This window comes from Bombina bombina, chromosome 8 (genome assembly GCF_027579735.1).
Source record: "Bombina bombina isolate aBomBom1 chromosome 8, aBomBom1.pri, whole genome shotgun sequence".
In the NCBI taxonomy this organism is placed as follows: Eukaryota; Metazoa; Chordata; class Amphibia; order Anura; family Bombinatoridae; genus Bombina; species Bombina bombina.
Genome location: NC_069506.1, coordinates 9229219 through 9250800, shown reverse-complemented (window position 1 = coordinate 9250800; position 21582 = coordinate 9229219). Strand labels below are relative to the sequence as shown.

Sequence of the window (21582 nt, the reverse complement as noted above, 5' to 3'; positions counted from 1 at the left end):
TATTAGCAGCAGGTAAGGTCAGTAGGTGCTGGGTGTATAGGAAGAGGTATTAGCAGCAGGTAAGGTCAGTAGGTGCTGGGTGTATAGGAAGAGGTATTAGCAGCAGGTAAGGTCAGTAGGTGCTGGGTGTATAGGAAGAGGTATTAGCAGCAGGTAAGGTCAGTAGGTGCTGGGTGTATAGGAAGAGGTATTAGCAGCAGGTAAGGTCAGTAGGTGCTGGGTGTATAGGAAGAGGTATTAGCAGCAGGTAAGGTCAGTAGGTGCTGGGTGTATAGGAAGAGGTATTAGCAGCAGGTAAGGTCAGTAGGTGCTGGGTGTATAGGAAGAGGTATTAGCAGCAGGTAAGGTCAGTAGGTGCTGGGTGTATAGGAAGAGGTATTAGCAGCAGGTAAGGTCAGTAGGTGCTGGGTGTATAGGAAGAGGTATTAGCAGCAGGTAAGGTCAGTAGGTGCTGGGTGTATAGGAAGAGGTATTAGCAGCAGGTAAGGTCAGTAGGTGCTGGGTATATAGGAAGAGGTATTAGCAGCAGGTAAGGTCAGTAGGTGCTGGGTGCATAGGAAGAGGTATTAGCAGCAGGTAAGGTCAGTAGGTGCTGGGTGCATAGGAAGAGGTATTAGCAGCAGGTAAGGTCAGTAGGTGCTTGGTGAATAGGAAGAGGTATTAGCAGCAGGTAAGGTCAGTAGGTGCTGGGTGTATAGGAAGAGGCATTAGCAGCAGGTAAGGTCATTAGGTGCTGGGTGTATAGGAAGAGGTATTAGCAGCAGGTAAGGTCAGTAGGTGCTGTGTGTATAGGAAGAGGTATTAGCAGCAGGTAAGGTCAGTAGGTGCTGGGTGTATAGGAAGAGGTATTAGCAGCAGATAAGGTCAGTAGGTGCTGGGTGTATAGGAAGAGGTATTAGCAGCAGGTAAGGTCAGTAGGTGCTGGGTGTATAGGAAGAGGTATTAGCAGCAGGTAAGGTCAGTAGGTGCTGGGTGTATAGGAAGAGGTATTAGCAGCAGGTAAGGTCAGTAGGTGCTGGGTGTATATAAAGAGGTATTAGCAGCAGGTAAGGTCAGTAGGTGCTGGGTGTATAGGAAGAGTTATTAGCAGTAGGTAAGGTCAGTAGGTGCTGGGTGTATAGGAAGAGGTATTAGCAGCAGGTAAGGTCAGTAGGTGCTGGGTGTATAGGAAGAGGTATTAGCAGCAGGTAATGTCCGTAGGTGCTGGGTGTATAGGAAGAGGTATTAGCAGCAGGTAAGGTCAGTAGGTGCTTGGTGTATAGGAAGAGGTATTAGCAGCAGGTAAAGTCAGTAGGTGCTGGGTGTATAGTAAGAGGTATTAGCAGCAGGTAAGGTCAGTAGGTGCTGGGTGTATAGGAAGAGGTATTAGCAGCAGGTAAGGTCATTAGGTGCTGGGTGTATAGGAAGAGGTATTAGCAGCAGGTAAGGTCAGTAGGTGCTGGGTGTATAGGAAGAGGTATTAGCAGCAGGTAAGGTCAGTAGTTGCTGGGTGTATAGGAAGAGGTATTAGCAGTAGGTAAGGTCAGTAGGTGCTGGGTGTATAGGAAGAGGTATCAGCAGCAGGTAAGGTCAGTAGGTGCTGGGTGTATAGGAAGAGGTATTAGCAGTAGGTAAGGTCAGTAGGTGCTGGGTGTATAGGAAGAGGTATTAGCAGCAGGTTAGGTCAGTAGGTGCTGGGTGTATAGGAAGAGGTATTAGCAGCAGGTAATGTCCGTAGGTGCTGGGTGTATAGGAAGAGGTATTAGCAGCAGGTAAGGTCAGTAGGTGCTTGGTGTATAGGAAGAGGTATTAGCAGCAGGTAAAGTCAGTAGGTGCTGGGTGTATAGTAAGAGGTATTAGCAGCAGGTAAGGTCAGTAGGTGCTGGGTGTATAGGAAGAGGTATTAGCAGCAGGTAAGGTCATTAGGTGCTGGGTGTATAGGAAGAGGTATTAGCAGCAGGTAAGGTCAGTAGGTGCTGGGTGTATAGGAAGAGGTATTAGCAGCAGGTAAGGTCAGTAGTTGCTGGGTGTATAGGAAGAGGTATTAGCAGTAGGTAAGGTCAGTAGGTGCTGGGTGTATAGGAAGAGGTATCAGCAGCAGGTAAGGTCAGTAGGTGCTGGGTGTATAGGAAGAGGTATTAGCAGTAGGTAAGGTCAGTAGGTGCTGGGTGTATAGGAAGAGGTATTAGCAGCAGGTTAGGTCAGTAGGTGCTGGGTGTATAGGAAGAGGTATTAGCAGCAGGTAATGTCCGTAGGTGCTGGGTGTATAGGAAGAGGTATTAGCAGCAGGTAAGGTCAGTAGGTGCTTGGTGTATAGGAAGAGGTATTAGCAGCAGGTAAGGTCAGTAGGTGCTGGGTGTATAGTAAGAGGTATTAGCAGCAGGTAAGGTCAGTAGGTGCTGGGTGTATAGGAAGAGGTATTAGCAGCAGGTAAGGTCAGTAGGTGCTGGGTGTATAGGAAGAGGTATTAGCAGCAGGTAAGGTCAGTAGGTGCTGGGTGTATAGGAAGAGGTATTAGCAGCAGGTAAGGTCAGTAACTGCTGGGTGTATAGGAAGAGGTATTAGCAGCAGGTAAGGTCAGTAGGTGCTGGGTGTATAGGAAGAGGTATTAGCAGCAGGTAAGGTCAGTAGGTGCTGGGTGTATAGGAAGAGGTATTAGCAGCAGGTAAGGTCAGTAGGTGCTGGGTGTACAGGAAGAGGTATTAGCAGCAGGTAAGGTCAGTAGGTGCTGGGTGTATAGGAAGAGGTATCAGCAGCAGGTAAGGTCAGTAGGTGCTGGGTGTATAGGAAGAGGTATTAGCAGCAGGTAAGGTCAGTAGGTGCTGGGTGTATAGGAAGAGGTATCAGCAGTAGGTAAGGTCAGTAGGTGCTGGGTGTATAGGAAGAGGTATTAGCAGCAGGTAAGGTCAGTAGGTGCTGGGTGTATAGGAAGAGGTATTAGCAGTAGGTAAGGTCAGTAGGGGCTGGGTGTATAGGAAGAGGTATTAGCAGCAGGTAAGGTCAGTAGGTGCTGGGTGTATAGGAAGAGGTATTAGCAGCAGGTAAGGTCAGTAGGTACTGGGTGTATAGGAAGAGGCATTAGCAGCAGGTAAGGTCATTAGGTGCTGGGTGTATAGGAAGAGGCATTAGCAGCAGGTAAGGTCAGTAGGTGCTGGGTGTATAGGAAGAGGTATTAGCAGCAGGTAAGGTCAGTAGGTACTGGGTGTATAGGAAGAGGCATTAGCAGCAGGTAAGGTCATTAGGTGCTGGGTGTATAGGAAGAGGTATTAGCAGCAGGTAAGGTCAGTAGGTGCTGGGTGTATAGGAAGAGGTATTAGCAGCAGGTAAGGTCAGTAGGTGCTGGGTGTATAGGAAGAGGTATTAGCAGCAGGTAAGGTCAGTAGGTGCTGGGTGTATAGGAAGAGGTATTAGCAGCAGGTAAGGTCAGTAGGTGCTGGGTATATAGGAAGAGATATTAGCAGCAGGTAGGGCCAGTAGGTGCTGGGTGTATAGGAAGAGGTATTAGCAGCAGGTAAGGTCAGTAGGTACTGGGTGTATAGGAAGAGGTATTAGCAGCAGGTAAAGTCAGTAGGTGCTGGGTGTATAGGAAGAGATATTAGCAGCAGGTAGGGCCAGTAGGTGCTGGGTGTATAGGAAGAGGTATTAGCAGTAGGTAAGGTCGGTAGGTGCTGGGGGTATAGGAAGAGGTATTAGCAGCAGGTAAGGTCAGTAGGTGCTGGGTGTATAGGAAGAGGTATTAGCAGCAGGTAAGGTCAGTAGGTGCTGGGTGTATAGGAAGAGGTATTAGCAGCAGGTAAGGTCAGTAACTGCTGGGTGTATAGGAAGAGGTATTAGCAGCAGGTAAGGTCAGTAGGTGCTGGGTGTATAGGAAGAGGTATTAGCAGCAGGTAAGGTCAGTAGGTGCTGGGTGTATAGGAAGAGGTATTAGCAGCAGGTAAGGTCAGTAGGTGCTGGGTGTACAGGAAGAGGTATTAGCAGCAGGTAAGGTCAGTAGGTGCTGGGTGTATAGGAAGAGGTATCAGCAGCAGGTAAGGTCAGTAGGTGCTGGGTGTATAGGAAGAGGTATTAGCAGCAGGTAAGGTCAGTAGGTGCTGGGTGTATAGGAAGAGGTATCAGCAGGAGGTAAGGTCAGTAGGTGCTGGGTGTATAGGAAGAGGTATTAGCAGCAGGTAAGGTCAGTAGGTGCTGGGTGTATAGGAAGAGGTATTAGCAGCAGGTAAGGTCAGTAGGTACTGGGTGTATAGGAAGAGGTATTAGCAGCAGGTAAGGTCAGTAGGTGCTGGGTGTATAGGAAGAGGTATTAGCAGCAGGTAAGGTCAGTAGGTGCTGGGTGTATAGGAAGAGGTATTAGCAGCAGGTAAGGTCAGTAGGTGCTGGGTATATAGGAAGAGGTATTAGCAGCAGGTAAGGTCAGTAGGTGCTGGGTGTATAGGAAGAGGTATTAGCAGCAGGTAAGGTCACTAGGTGCTGGGTGTATAGGAAGAGGTATTAGCAGCAGGTATGGTCAGTAGGTGCTGGGTGTATAGGAAGAGGTATTAGCAGCAGGTAAGGTCAGTAACTGCTGGGTGTATAGGAAGAGGTATTAGCAGCAGGTAAGGTCAGTAACTGCTGGGTGTATATGAAGAGGTATTAGCAGCAGGTAAGGTCAGTAGGTGCTGGGTGTATAGGAAGAGGTATTAGCAGCAGGTAAGGTCAGTAGGTGCTGGGTGTATAGGAAGAGGCATTAGCAGCAGGTAAGGTCAGTAGGTGCTGGGTATATAGGAAGAGGTATTAGCAGTAGGTAAGGTCAGTAGGTGCTGGGTGTATAGGAAGAGGTATTAGCAGCAGGTGAGGTCAGTAGGTGCTGGGTGTATAGGAAGAGGTATTAGCAGCAGGTAAGGTCAGTAGGGTGCTGGGTGTATAGGAAGAGTTATTAGCAGCAGGTAAGGTCAGTAGGTGCTGGGTGTATAGGAAGAGGTATTAGCAGCAGGTAAGGTCAGTAGGTGCTGGGTGTATAGGAAGAGATATTAGCAGCAGGTAAGGTCAGTAGGTGCTGGGTGTATAGGAAGAGGTATAAGCAGCAGGTAAGGTCAGTAGATGCTGGGTGTATAGGAAGAGGTATTAGCTGCAGGTAAGGTCAGTAGGTGCTGGGTGTATAGGAAGAGGTATCAGCAGTAGGTAAGGTCAGTAGGTGCTGGGTGCATAGGAAGAGGTATTAGCAGTAGGTAAGGTCAGTAGGTGCTGGGTGTATAGGAAGAGGTATTAGCAGCAGGTAAGGTCAGTAGGTGCTAGGTGTATAGGAAGAGGTATCAGCAGTAGGTAAGGTCAGTAAGTGCTGGGTGTATAGGAAGAGATATTAGCAGCAGGTAAGGTCAGTAGGTGCTGGGCGTATAGGAAGAGGTATTAGCAGCAGGTAAGGTCAGTAGGTGCTGGGTGTATAGGAAGAGGTATTAGCAGCAGGTAAGGTCAGTAGGTGCTGGGTGTATAGGAAGAGTTATTAGCAGTAGGTAAGGTCAGTAGGTGCTGGGTGTATAGGAAGAGGTATTAGCAGCAGGTAAGGTCAGTAGGTGCTGGGTGTATAGGAAGAGGTATTAGCAGCAGGTAAGGTCAGTAAGTGCTGGGTGTATAGGATGAGGTATTAGCAGCAGGTAAGGGCAGTAGGTGCTGGTTGTATAGGAAGAGGTATTAGCAGCAGGTAAGGTCAGTAGGTGCTGGGTGTATAGGAAGAGGTATTAGCAGCAGGTAAGGTCAGTAGGTGCTGGGTGTATAGGAAGAGGTATTAGCAGCAGGTAAGGTCAGTAGGTGCTGGGTGTATAGGAAGAGGTATTAGCAGCAGGTAAGGTCAGTAACTGCTGGGTGTATAGGAAGAGATATTAGCAGTAGGTAAGGTCAGTAGGTGCTGGGTGTATAGGAAGAGATATTAGCAGCAGGTAAGGTCAGTAGGTGCTGGGTGTATAGGAAGAGGTATTAGCAGCAGGTAAGGTCAGTAACTGCTGGGTGTATAGGAAGAGATATTAGCAGTAGGTAAGGTCAGTAGGTGCTGGGTGTATAGAGAGAGGTATTAGCAGCAGGTAAGGTCAGTAGGTGCTGGGTTTATAGGAAGAGGTATCAGCAGTAGGTAAGGTCAGTAGGTGCTGGGTGTATAGGAAGAGGTATTAGCAGCAGGTAAGGTCAGTAGGTGCTGGGTGTATAGGAAGAGGTATTAGCAGCAGGTAAGGTCAGTAGGTGCTGGGTGTATAGGAAGAGGTATTAGCAGTAGGTAAGGTCAGTAGGTGCTAGGTGTATAGGAAGAGGTATTAGCAGCAGGTAAGGTCAGTAGGTGCTGGGTGTATAGGAAGAGGTATTAGCTGCAGGTAAGGTCAGTAGGTGCTGGGTGTATAGGAAGAGGTATTAGCAGCAGGTAAGGTCAGTAGGTGCTGGGTGTATAGGAAGAGGTATTAGCAGCAGGTAAGGTCAGTAGGTGCTGGGTGTATAGGAAGAGGTATTAGCAGCAGGTAAGGTCAGTAGGTGCTGGGTGTATAGGAAGAGGTATCAGCAGTAGGTAAGGTCAGTAGGTGCTGGGCGTATAGGAAGAGTTATTAGCAGTAGGTAAGGTCAGTAGGTGCTGGGTGTATAGGAAGAGGTATTAGCAGCAGGTAAGTTCAGTAGGTGCTGGGTGTATAGGAAGAGGTATTAGCAGCAGGTTAGGTCAGTAGGTGCTGGGTGTATAGGATGAGGTATTAGCAGCAGGTAAGGTCAGTAGGTGCAGGGTGTAAAGGAAGAGGTATTAGCAGCAGGTAAGGTCAGTAGGTGCTGGGTGTATAGGAAGAGGTATTAGCAGCAGGTAAGGTCAGTAGGTGCTGGGTGTATAGGAAGAGGTATTAGCAGCAGGTTAGGTCAGTAGGTGCTGGGTGTATAGGAAGAGGTATTAGCAGCAGGTAAGGTCAGTAGGTGCTGGGTGTATAGGAAGAGGTATTAGCAGCAGGTAAGGTCAGTAGGTGCTGGGTTTATAGGAAGAGGTATTAGCAGTAAGTAAGTTCAGTAGGTGCTGGGTGTATAGGAAGAGGTATTAGCAGCAGGTTAGGTCAGTAGGTGCTGGGTGTATAGGATGAGGTATTAGCAGCAGGTAAGTTCAGTAGGTGCTGGGTGTATAGGAAAAGGTATTAGCAGCAGGTAAGGTCAGTAGGTGCTGGGTGTATAGGAAGAGGTATTAGCAGCAGGTAAGGTCAGTAGGTGCTGGGTGTATAGGAAGAGGTATTAGCAGCAGGTAAGGTCAGTAGGTGCTGGGTGTATAGGAAGAGGTATTAGCAGCAGATAAGGTCAGTACGTGCTGGGTGTATAGGAAGAGGTATTAGCTGCAGGTAAGGTCAGTAGGTGCTGGGTGTATAGGAAGAGGTATTAGCAGCAGGTAAGGTCAGTAGGTGCTGGGTGTATAGGAAGAGGTATTAGCAGCAGGTAAGGTCAGTAGGTGCTGGGTGTATAGGAAGAGGTATTAGCAGCAGGTAAGGTCAGTAGGTGCTGGGTGTATAGGAAGAGGTATTAGCAGCAGGTAAGGTCAGTAGGTGCTGGGTGTATAGGAAGAGGTATCAGCAGTAGGTAAGGTCAGTAGGTGCTGGGTGTATAGGAAGAGGTATTAGCAGCAGGTAAGGTCAGTAGGTGCTGGGTGTATAGGAAGAGGTATTACCAGCAGGTAAGTTCAGTAGGTGCTGGGTGTATAGGAAGAGGTATTAGCAGTAGGTAAGGTCAGTAGGTGCTGGGTGTATAGGAAGAGGTATTACCAGCAGGTAAGTTCAGTAGGTGCTGGGTGTATAGGAAGAGGTATTAGCAGTAGGTAAGGTCAGTAGGTGCTGGGTGTATAGGAAGAGGTATTAGCAGCAGGTAAGTTCAGTAGGTGCTGGGTGTATAGGATGAGGTATTAGCAGCAGGTAAGGTCAGTAGGTGCTGGGTGTATAGGAAGAGTTATTAGCAGCAGGTAAGTTCAGTAGGTGCTGGGTGTATAGGATGAGGTATTAGCAGCAGGTAAGGTCAGTAGGTGCTGGGTGTATAGGAAGAGGTATTACCAGCAGGTAAGTTCAGTAGGTGCTGGGTGTATAGGAAGAGGTATTAGCAGTAGGTAAGGTCAGTAGGTGCTGGGTGTATAGGAAGAGGTATTAGCAGCAGGTAAGGTCAGTAGGTGCTGGGTGTATAGGAAGAGGTATTAGCAGCAGGTAAGGTCAGTAGGTGCTGGATGTATAGGAAGAGGTATTAGCAGCAGGTTAGGTCAGTAGGTGCTGGGTGTATAGGATGAGGTATTAGCAGCAGGTAAGTTCAGTAGGTGCTGGGTGTATAGGAAAAGGTATTAGCAGCAGGTAAGGTCAGTAGGTGCTGGGTGTATAGGAAGAGGTATTAGCAGCAGGTAAGGTCAGTAGGTGCTGGGTGTATAGGAAGAGGTATTAGCAGCAGGTAAGGTCAGTAGGTGCTGGGTGTATAAGAAGAGGTATTAGCAGCAGGTAAGGTCAGTAGGTGCTGGGTGTATAGGAAGAGGTATTAGCAGCAGGTAAGGTCAGTAGGTGCTGGGTGTATAGGAAGAGGTATTAGCAGCAGGAAAGGTCAGTAGGTGCTGGATGTATAGGAAGAGGTATTAGCAGCAGGTAAGTTCAGTAGGTGCTGGGTGTATAGGATGAGGTATTAGCAGCAGGTAAGTTCAGTAGGTGCTGGGTGTATAGGAAGAGGTATTAGCAGCAGGTAAGGTCAGTAGGTGCTGGGTGTATAGGAAGAGATATTAGTAGCAGATGAGGTCAGTAGGTGCTGGGTGTATAGGAAGAGGTATTAGTAGCAGGTGAGGTCAGTAGGTGCTGGGTGTATAGGATGAGGTATTAGCAGCAGGTAAGGTCAGTAGGTGCTGGGTGTATATGAAGAGGTATTAGCAGCAGGTAAGGTCAGTAGGTGCTGGGTGTATAGGAAGAGGTATTAGCAGCAGGTAAGGTCAGTAGGTGCTGGTGTATAGGAAGAGATATTAGCAGCAGGTAAGGTCAGTAGGTGCTGGGTGTATAGGAAGAGATATTAGCAGCAGGTAAGGTCAGTAGGTGCTGGGTATATAGGAAGAGGTATTAGCAGCAGGTAAGGTCAGTAGGTGCTGGATGCATAGGAAGAGGTATTAGCAGCAGGTAAAGTCAGTAGGTGCTGGGTGTATAGGAAGAGGTATTAGCGACAGGTAAGGTCAGTAGGTGCTGGGTGTATAGGAAGAGGTATTAGCAGCAGGTGAGGTCAGTAGGTGCTGGGTGTATAGGAAGAGGTATTAGCAGTAGGTAAGGTCAGTAGGTGCTGGGTGTATAGGAAGAGGTATTAGCAGCAGGTAAGGTCAGTAGGTGCTGGGTGTATAGGAAGAGTTATTAGCAGCAGGTAAGGTCAGTAGGTGCTGGGTGTATAGGAAGAGTTATTAGCAGCAGGTAAGGTCAGTAGGTGCTGGGTCTATAGGAAGAGGTATTAGCAGCAGGTAAGGTCAGTAGGTGCTGGGTTTATAGGAAGAGGTATTAGTAGCAGATAAGATCAGTAGGTGCTGGGTGTATAGGAAGAGGTATTAGCAGCAGGTAAGGTCAGTAGGTGCTGGTTGTATAGGAAGAGGTATTAGCAGCAGGTAAGGTCAGTAGGTGCTGGGTGTATAGGAAGAGGTATCAGCAGTAGGTAAGGTCAGTAGGAGGTGCCGGGTGTATAGGAAGAGGTATCAGCAGTAGGTAAGGTCAGTAGGAGGTGCCGGGTGTATAGGAAGAGGTATCAGCAGTAGGTAAGGTCAGTAGGAGGTGCCGGGTGTATAGGAAGAGGTATAAGCAGTAGGAATAGTGAGAGTAAGATGCAGGTACAACAATGAAGCTAATGTGTCACTTACCTGCCTTATGGCCTTGTGGGCTGTTGTATAATTTTCTTCATCTTCCATATTGATAAAGGTTCTTGCACTTGACAACCTTTCTAGGAGTTCAGCTTTTTGGGAACGCATCTGGGCCAGAAAGCTCTCGGTACCTGTTAGAAACACAGGCAGACAACTTCACAAACAGGGAAGGCTCACTGTGTAGATAATGACTTGAGCGTCCTACACTTCCCTTCAACTCAAACAGAAATGAAAGGAAACGGTTTAAGATTCACGTTGGTGAAACGTTCTCTCTTGAAGCCTTAGGAGATGAGTAGATTTTACAGCACAGCTGTATTAGGACTGGCAGGGACAGTATAAGCAGTTACTGAAGTGACGCACAGGCTGATGCATTTGGGCCTAGATACTGAAGAGCCAGAAGTGCATAGGGAATTTTCAGTTCTGCAAAGGTTTAGACAGAAGCAGACTGTTCTTTTCAGTTACATTCATCTTGGTTAGGGATGTGCCTTCAATAGGGTTAGGGATGTGCCTTCAATAGGGTTAGGGATGTGCCTTCAATAGGGTTAGGGATGTGCCTTCAATAGGGTTAGGGATGTGCCTTTAATATGCTTTAGAGTTGAAATTTTTCATAATTTGGTTCATTCTATTAAAACTACATAAAATGTTCCAGGTTCCTTCCCCAACAGCCTCGCTATTTTCTTCTATATTACAAACCTCCGAAAGATTACAGCACTGCATCAGACAAAAACACAAATCATTCAGCATTCCTAAAACTGATAGAAAAAGAATTACCAAGTCTTCTGAATCCAGGAACCATGTCCACAAAAGTGGCGGCTCCATCGCTGAGCGGAGTCGGGAGATGATAGCGAAACTGGTGCCCGAGCGTGAGCAAATGGTGGGCTATGTACATGCAGTTGTTGTGGTGGATGGCGGAGAGCTGGGGAAGTTTCTGCAGGTTCTCTCTGCAAAAAGGAATCAAACAATAACCCTGAAAGTTAAGTTACTCGGTGCTACAGTATCGCACCCAGCAGGTCCAACTAATCCATTAGAGAGCGACCATCTCAAGTACAGGGAAGCAAAACAATCAATGATCTTCAGTCATGCACAGTTAATAACCTCTAGTTATGGAGAGACACACATATATATACTGATACAGAGAGAGACACACATATCTACTGATACAGAGAGAGAGACACACATATCTACTGATACAGAGAGAGACACACATATATATACTGATACAGAGAGAGACACACATATATATACTGATACAGAGAGAGACACACATATATATACTGATACAGAGAGAGACACACATATATATACTGATACAGAGAGAGACACACATATATATACTGATACAGAGAGAGACACACATATATATACTGATACAGAGAGAGACACACATATATATACTGATACAGAGAGAGACACACATATATATACTGATACAGAGAGAGAGAGAGAGAGAGACACATATACTGATACAGAGAGAGAGACACACATATATATACTGATACAGAGAGAGAGACACACATATATATACTGATACAGAGAGAGAGACACACATATATATACTGATACAGAGAGAGAGACACACATATATATACTGATACAGAGAGAGAGACACACATATATACTGATACAGAGAGAGAGACACACATATATATACTGATACAGAGAGAGAGAGACACACATATATATACTGATACAGAGAGAGAGAGACACACATATATATACTGATACAGAGAGAGAGACACACATATATATACTGATACAGAGAGAGAGACACACATATATATACTGATACAGAGAGAGAGACACACATATATATACTGATACAGAGAGAGAGACACACATATATATACTGATACAGAGAGAGAGACACACATATATATACTGATACAGAGAGAGAGACACACATATATATACTGATACAGAGAGAGACACACACATATATATACTGATACAGAGAGAGACACACATATATATACTGATACAGAGAGAGAGAGAGACACATATATATACTGATACAGAGAGAGAGACACACATATATATACTGATACAGAGAGAGAGACACACATATATATACTGATACAGAGAGAGAGACACACATATATATACTGATACAGAGAGAGAGACACACATATATATACTGATACGGAGAGAGAGACACACACATATATATACTGATACAGAGAGAGAGACACACATATATATACTGATACAGAGAGAGAGACACACATATATATACTGATACAGAGAGAGACACACATATATATACTGATACAGAGAGAGACACACATATATACTGATACAGAGAGAGAGAGAGACACACATATATACTGATACAGAGAGAGAGAGAGACACACATATATACTGATACAGAGAGAGAGAGAGACACACATATATACTGATACAGAGAGAGAGAGAGAGAGACACACATATATATACTGATACAGAGAGAGAGAGACACACATATATATACTGATACAGAGAGAGAGAGAGACACACATATATATACTGATACAGAGAGAGAGAGACACACATATATATACTGATACAGAGAGAGAGAGACACACATATATATACTGATACAGAGAGAGAGAGACACACATATATATACTGATACAGAGAGAGAGAGAGAGACACACATATATATACTGATACAGAGAGAGAGACACACATATATATACTGATACAGAGAGAGAGACACACATATATATACTGATACAGAGAGAGACACACATATATATACTGATACAGAGAGAGACACACATATATATACTGATACAGAGAGAGAGACACACATATATATACTGATACAGAGAGAGACACACATATATATACTGATACAGAGAGAGACACACATATATATACTGATACAGAGAGAGAGAGAGAGAGACACACATATATATACTGATACAGAGAGAGAGAGAGAGAGAGAGACACATATATATACTGATACAGAGAGAGAGAGAGACACACATATATATACTGATACAGAGAGAGAGAGACACACATATATATACTGATACAGAGAGAGAGAGACACACATATATATACTGATACAGAGAGAGAGAGAGACACACATATATATACTGATACAGAGAGAGAGACACACACACATATATACTGATACAGAGAGAGAGACACACACATATATACTGATACAGAGAGAGAGAGACACACACATATATATACTGATACAGAGAGAGAGAGAGAGAGACACACACATATATATACTGATACAGAGAGAGAGAGACACACACATATATACTGATACAGAGAGAGAGAGAGAGACACACATATATACTGATACAGAGAGAGAGACACACACATATATACTGATACAGAGAGAGAGACACACATATATACTGATACAGAGAGAGAGAGAGACACACATATATACTGATACAGAGAGAGAGACACACATATATACTGATACAGAGAGAGAGAGACACACATATATACTGATACAGAGAGAGAGAGAGACACACATATATACTGATACAGAGAGAGAGAGACACACATATATACTGATACAGAGAGAGAGAGACACACATATATACTGATACAGAGAGAGAGACACACATATATACTGATACAGAGAGAGAGACACATATATACTGATACAGAGAGAGAGACACATATATACTGATACAGAGAGAGAGACACACATATATACTGATACAGAGAGAGAGACACACATATATACTGATACAGAGAGAGAGAGACACACATATATACTGATACAGAGAGAGAGAGACACACATATACTGATACAGAGAGAGAGAGACACACATATATACTGATACAGAGAGAGAGAGACACACATATATACTGATACAGAGAGAGAGACACACATATATATACTGATATAGAGAGAGAGAGACACACGTATATACTGATACAGAGAGAGAGACACACATATATACTGATACAGAGAGAGAGAGAGACACACATATATACTGATACAGAGAGAGAGACACACATATATACTGATACAGAGAGAGAGAGACACACATATATACTGATACAGAGAGAGAGAGACACACATATATACTGATACAGAGAGAGAGAGACACACATATATATACTGATACAGAGAGAGAGAGACACACATATATACTGATACAGAGAGAGAGAGACACACATATATACTGATACAGAGAGCGAGAGACACACATATATACTGATACAGAGAGAGAGACACACATATATACTGATACAGAGAGAGAGAGAGACACACATATATACTGATACAGAGAGAGAGAGACACACGTATATACTGATACAGAGAGAGAGACACACATATATACTGATACAGAGAGAGAGAGACACATATATACTGATACAGAGAGAGAGAGACACATATATACTGATACAGAGAGAGAGAGACATATATACTGATACAGAGAGAGAGACACACATATATACTGATACAGAGAGACACACATATATACTGATACAGAGAGAGAGAGACACACATATATACTGATACAGAGAGAGAGACACACATATCTACTGATACAGAGAGAGAGACACACATATCTACTGATACAGAGAGAGAGACACACATATATACTGATACAGAGAGAGAGACACACATATATACTGATACAGAGAGAGAGACACACATATATACTGATACAGAGAGAGAGACACACATATATACTGATACAGAGAGAGAGACACACATATATACTGATACAGAGAGAGAGACACACATATATATACTGATACAGAGAGAGAGACACACATATATATACTGATACAGAGAGAGAGACACACATATATATACTGATACAGAGAGAGAGACACACATATATATACTGATACAGAGAGAGAGACACACATATATACTGATACAGAGAGAGAGACACACATATATATACTGATACAGAGAGAGAGACACACATATATACTGATACAGAGAGAGAGACACACATATATACTGATACAGAGAGAGAGACACACATATATACTGATACAGAGAGAGAGACACACATATATACTGATACAGAGAGAGAGACACACATATATACTGATACAGAGAGAGACACACATATATACTGATACAGAGAGAGAGACACACATATATACTGATACAGAGAGAGAGACACATATATACTGATACAGAGAGAGACACACATATATACTGATACAGAGAGAGACAAAGAAAAGGGGGGGTGAGAGAGAGAGATATTATAATCAGAGAGAAGAAAATATGGAAGAGAAAAAAAAAAAAAGGAACCTTAAATGATAGAATGGCTCACGCTTGAAACAGACGCAGCAATGAAAAAGAAAACCTCATGTAGGGAACACTCACTTGTGATACGTTGGGACAACATCATAGAACAGATGGAAAATGTTTCGGACAGTGTAGAAAAGTTGAATGGCACTGAAAAGGGAAGATGCAGAGAGAGGACGTAAGTCACACCGTACTAAACAACTAGACTCATTGTTTTAAACGTAATCGCTGCACAACTTTACAAAGATATTGTAAAGTTATCAAGAAACCTGCTCAGAGTAGAGAGTTTCAAACTTAACATCACTAAAGGGCTGTTATACATTACGTATATTATAAAAGAACGAGCCAATGACAAGTAGAAATCTCCAGCCTAGCGAATTATATTTTCCGCTAAAGGGGGCACAACTTAAAGTCAAACCAACTAAATCAGCAGAGCTTAACCCCTTACCAAGGCTTGTTGCTGTCTGTAGCCTCAGACAGCGTCTGGTACGCAAGTTCCATCAGCTTCTCCACCGACTCACTGATCCTACACGTCGGGAGAGAGAACGTGTGCTGGCTCAGCTTGGTCTCATTTTCCAGACCAGGACTTTCACTGGGGAGATTTGTTGGCACAATCTGACTTTTCCCTTTCTCCCCTTTCTCAGGGCTGGGAAGCTTCGGCACAGTCACTTTAGAGTCAGGAGTAATCTGAAGATAAAAATGTAAAAAGAACTATATATAAAAAAAAACATATGTGATGACACTTACAAAAGTAACAATGTTTCGGCTAGATTACGAGTCTTGCGTTAGCCTTAAAAAGCAGCGTTGAGAGGTCCCAACGCTGCTTTTTAACGCCTGCTGGTATTACGAGTCTGGCATGTACAGGTGTACCGCTCACTTTTCTTCCGCGACTCGAGCTTACCGCAAATCCCCTTATGTCAATTGCGTATCCTATCTTTTTAATGGGATTTGCCCAAAGCTGGTATTACGAGTCTTGGAAGAAGTGAGCGGTACAGCCTCTCCTGTCAAGACTCCTACCGCATTTAAAAGTCAGTAGTTAAAAGGGATACTAACCCCACATTTTTTCTTTCATGATTCAGATAGAGCATGCAATTTTAAACAATTTTTCTTTGTTCTCATGTTATCTTGATTTGAAAAAGCAGTAATAAAAGGTTAGGAGCCTGCCCATTTTTAGTTCAGCACCTTGGTAGAGCTTGCTGATTAGTTTGCTACATTTAGCCACAAATCAGCAAGTGCTACCCATGTGCTGAACAAAAAATGTCTGGCTCTAAAGCTTACAGTACTGCTTTTTCAAATCAAGATAGCATGAGAACAAAGAAAAATTGCTAATAGGAGTAAATTAGAAAGGTGCTTAAAATCTCATGCTCTATCTGAATCATGGGGAAAAAAATGGGTTTCGTATCCCTTTAAGAGTTTTATGGGCTAATGCCGTAACATAAAGCTCTTAACTAAAGTGATAAAAAGTACACTAACACCCAAAAACTACCTACTAACCCCTAAACCGAGCCCCCACATCGGAAACACTTAAATAAAGTTTTTAACCCCTAACCTGCCGACCGGACATCGCCGCCACTTTAATAAATATATTAACCCCTAAACTGCTGCACTCCCGCCTCGCAAACTCTAGTTAAATTTTATTAACCCCTAATCTGCCGTCCCTAACATCGCCGCTACTATATTAAATTTATTATCCCCTAAACCTAAGTCTAACCCCCCCTAACTTAAATATAATTTAAATAAATCTAAATAAAATAACTACTATTAAATTAATTAATCCTATTTAAAACTAAATACTTACCTATAAAATAAACCATAAGATATCTACAATATAACTAATAGTTACATTGTATCTATCTTAGGGTTTATATTTATTTTACAGGCAACTTTGTATTTATTTTAACTAGGTAGAATAGTTATTAAATAGTTAATAACTATTTAATAGCTACCTAGTTAAAATAAGTACAAATTTACCTGTAAAATAAATCCTAACCTAAGTTACAATTACACCAAACACTACACTATCATTAAATTAATTACATAAACTAACTACAATTAAATTAAACTAAAGTACGAAAAAAACAAACACTAAATTACAAAAAATAATAAAATAATTACAAGCATTTTAAACTAATTACACCTACTCTAATCCCCCAAATAAAATAAAAAAGCCCCCCAAAATAAAAAAAAAATCCCTACCCTATACTAAATTACAAAGTAATCAGCTCTTTTACCTGTAAATAAAGACAATACCCCCCTCAACATTACAACCCACTACCCACACACCCAACCCTACTCTAAAACCTACCCAATCCCCCCTTAAAAAAATCTAACACTACCCCCTTGAAGATCACCCTACCTTGAGACGTCTTCACCCAGCCGGGCACAAGTGGACATCCAGAGGCGCAGAAGTCTTCATCCGATCCGGGCAGAAGAGGTCCTCCAAGCGGTCTTCATCCAGGCGGCATCTTCTATCTTCATCCATCTGGAGCAGAGCGGGTCCATCTTCAATCGAGCCGACGCGAAGCATCCTCTTCAAACGAAGTCCAAGCGAAGAATGAAGGTTCCATTAAATGACGTCATCCAAGATGGTGTCCCTCGAATTCCTATTGGCTGATAGGATTCTATCAGCCAATCGGAATTAAGGTAGGAAAAATCCTATTGGCTGATCCAATCAACCAATCGGAATTCAAGGGACGCCATCTTGGATGACGTCATTTAAAGGAACTTTTGTGAAGACGTCTCAAGGAAGGGTGATCTTCAAGGGTGTTAGGTTTTTTTTAAGGGGGGATTGGGTGGGTTTTAGAGTAGAGTTGGGTGTGTGGGTGGTGGGTTGTAATGTTGGGGGGGAGGGTATTGTCTTTTTTTTTTTTACAGGTAAAAGAGCTGATTACTTTGGGGCAATGCCCAGCAAAAAAACTTTTTAAGGGCTATTTGTAATTTAGTATAGGGTAGGGATTTTTTTTATTTTGGGGGGCTTTTTTATTTTATTAGGGGGATTAGAGTAGGTGTAATTAGTTTAAAATGCTTTCAATTATTTTATTATTTTTGTAATTTAGTGGGGGGGGGTTCGTTTATTTTAATTGTAGTTAGTTTATGTAATTAATTTAATGATAGTGTAGTGTTAGGTGTAATTGTAATTTAGGTTAGGATTTATTTTACAGGTAAATTTGTACTTATTTTAACTAGGTAGCTATTAAATAGTTAATAACTATTCTACCTAGTTAAAATAAATACAAAGTTGCCTGTAAAATAAATATAAACCCTAAGATAGATACAAATGTAATTATTAGTTATATTGTAGATATCTTATGGTTTATTTTATAGGTAAGTATTTAGTTTTAAATAGGAATAATTTATTTAATTGTAGTTATTTTATTTAGATTTATTTAAATTATATTTAAGTTAGGGGGGATTAGACTTAGGTTTAGGGGTTAATAAATTTAATATAGTAGCGGCGACAATGAGGGCGGCAGATTAGGGGTTAATAAGTGTAATAAGTGTAGTTAGGTTGCGGCGACGTGGGGGGCAGATTAGGGGGTTAATAAATATAATGTAGGTGGCGGCGATGTTGGGGGCAGCAGATTAGGGGTTCATAGGAATAATGTAGGTGGCGGCAGTGTCCGGAGCGGCAGATTAGGGGTTAATAATATAATGTAGGTGTCGGCGATGTCGGGAGCAGCAGATTAGTGTAAGATTAGGGGTGTTTAGACTCGGGGTTCATGTTAGGTGTAGACATAACTTTTGTTTCCCCATAGGAATCAATCTCTACAGAATCACCCACCAAATGACCAGCGAGACCACCCAATGGCACGGCTAAAGAACATAATGTTACAGTGAACAGACACACAAAAAAAAGGGATGGTTTTTAGGTTTATTAGTGTCCTGAAACGTTCAGATTCTATGTAGGAAAAACATGAAATAAGTTGTAGGATCTTATTCCAAGGGAACTATCCCATAGAATAAACTGTGGACTGTTTTACATGAGGACTGTGCTACACACAGGGAGCTGCACCACACTGAGGAGATCAATGCGTCATTTCCCTTGTTCAGAGGACAATTCTGTGCTGTATTAGGACTGCACCACACGCTGTTAGAGTGCTCTGTGACACAGGACGACAATAGCCGTTACACCGTGAACAGTTTTAGTTAATAATGTATCTTCACCACATGATACAGTTGAAACGTCATCATTGTATAGGTGTGCCAGGGTTACAAGAACCCAACCCATGGGTGACAATAACTATATACAGACACTCATCGTGACACAGCATATTTTTTTGTTAATATCGATGGTCCAGTCATTGGTAAAATCCTAATCTGGAGCAGTACAGATCCCCACTGCTATTTAACCAATTGAATAAATAAAAATTCTATTTCAAGCATTTTATTTTTAAACAAAAAATTTGCTTTCAATATGAAGACCTGAAAAAACATTAGGGACTGCACTACTGCTAAATGTATGCAAGACTTATATAGCTACCAGCACAACGTACTTTAGTTTTAAAACATCAGCAGTGGCTACAGAAGTGAAATTTAGTTGCACTTTTTTCTCCCTCCTACTGTGCTCCCTGGTAACACTGCTATTCCTGCATACAATAAAAGCACAATAACCTAGTACTACACCATAAAGCCAGGCTGCAGTTAACGCTGTATACACACAGTACTGGAGTATAAAAACAAACAAAAATGTATTAATATTTCCAACTTGCTCCCTTTGTCTCTCCGCCATCTGCGCATCCCCTTTACGTGGTTAAGAATCCCACCTGCGCCCTCTGCCCTTCCCCTTTACGTGGTTAAGCATCCCACCTGCACCCTCTGCCGTTCGCACCCTCTGCCCCTCGCACCCTCTGCCCCTCGCACCCTCTGCCCATCCCCTTTATGTGGTTAAGCATCCCACCTGCACCCTCTGCCATTCGCACCCTCTGCCCATACCCCTTTACGTGGTTAAGCATCCCACCTGCGCCCTCTGCCCTTCGCACCCTCTGCCCATCCCCTTTACGTGGTTAAGCATCCCACCTGCGCCCTCTGCCCTTCGCACCCTCTGCGCATCCCCTTTACGTGGTTAAGCATCCCACCTGCGCCCTCTGCCCCTCGCACCCTCTGCCCATCCCCTTTATGTGGTTAAGCATCCCACCTGCGCCCTCTGCCCTTCGCACCCTCTGCCCATCCCCTTTACGTGGTTAAGCATCACACCTGCACCCTCTGCCCCTCGCACCCTCTGCCCATCCCCTTTATGTGGTTAAGCATCACACCTGCACTCTCTGCCTCCACACATTCCACCGGAGCGCCCCCTGCCTGCGCGCATGTCACATACGCTCTCTCTGCCTCACCTTTACAGTATTATGTATTTCAGAGGTCATTAGGTTTCTGGCTGTAACAATAACATCCTGGCATTTCTTGCTGGCAAAGTGGGCATTGACATTTCTGGCATATTTCAGCAGCTCTGTAGCATCACCCTTCAGATATTTCATCTCTTTAAGAGCATTTTCAAACTCCTCTGTAGATTTTATCACCTGCAAAAATAAGAGTTGTTATAAACTGTACTGAAGGTCTTACATGATTCTGTTTTTATTGTCTATGACATTATTAAACAGTTATTAAAGATGAATTCACAATAACTCTATATAAAAGTGGCCTTTGTTAGAATATACATTAATATCTTCTAAGTGTCAGAGGTGTCATCTGCACAACATCTTCTATCTTGTTTTAAGTGCCCCAGGAAACAGGGCAGGACAGTGCATGCGAATCTGTGACAGATGGTTAATTTATTTAAAAGGGACATTAACCATTTAATGAAGTAATAAGTGTAAAGTTTTAGTTTCTATAAAAGTAACAGGCACCAAGTTAAAACCTAGTTTTCACTTATCCGATAAATAGTGCACACGAGTACGGAATGTCCTAATCCCGACTACACAGAACAGAACAGAACCGTTAATAGTGTCGTTTTTACAATGCTATAATCCACATAGTTACGACTTCTATGAAAAATAAGGAAAACTGAATCATTTTCGGAGATAGATTACAAATAAAAGATTATCAAAATAAAAATATAGCGCATATATATTTTTTTAACTGCACATAATTAAATTATGTTCTTATTAAACGTCTTTAGTTGTTTCAGCCTAATGTTAAAAATGAGTCCTTTGACCCTTACATTAAATAATTTACCATTACAAAGTATAGCAAAACAAAAAGGTGCACAATAACATTTAACCAGTAATACCTAGAAATGTAACTTAAGATATTTCTCTTATAGATAAGCAAGTAAACGTCAACTGAAAATGTTTCAGCATTAACGTAAAGAATGTTGCTATAAGATTATATATGCAGTTGCGGTCACAGTCCATAGCTTACTTAGGTTACTGCTAAAGGCACCAGTAGTTGTCATTGTAATCACATTTTAGGTCGGCATTTAATCGTCAGCTGTTGAGTTAGGCTCAGTTGCAATTCATATCATCTATTGTTTAATGGGTGATCACGTGAATAAAACGTACAACACCAGGATTAATACTTTAATGAAGAGCTAATTGTAAAACGTGCAACACCA

General features: G+C 42.8%; 1 protein-coding gene across 1 annotated transcript in view; it reads right to left on the bottom strand.

The window, feature by feature from the left end:
- The window catches only part of ZW10 (zw10 kinetochore protein), a 47460-nt gene that overhangs the window by 7117 nt on the left and 18761 nt on the right, over positions 1-21582 (bottom strand). The window contains exons 9-13 of the mRNA XM_053690122.1: positions 20366-20548; positions 15484-15722; positions 15114-15185; positions 10574-10743; positions 9803-9933 (exon numbers count right to left, since the gene is read on the bottom strand). Of these exons, the coding sequence (XP_053546097.1) occupies positions 9803-9933; positions 10574-10743; positions 15114-15185; positions 15484-15722; positions 20366-20548 (795 nt within the window). The remainder of the gene's footprint in view (positions 1-9802; positions 9934-10573; positions 10744-15113; positions 15186-15483; positions 15723-20365; positions 20549-21582) is intronic.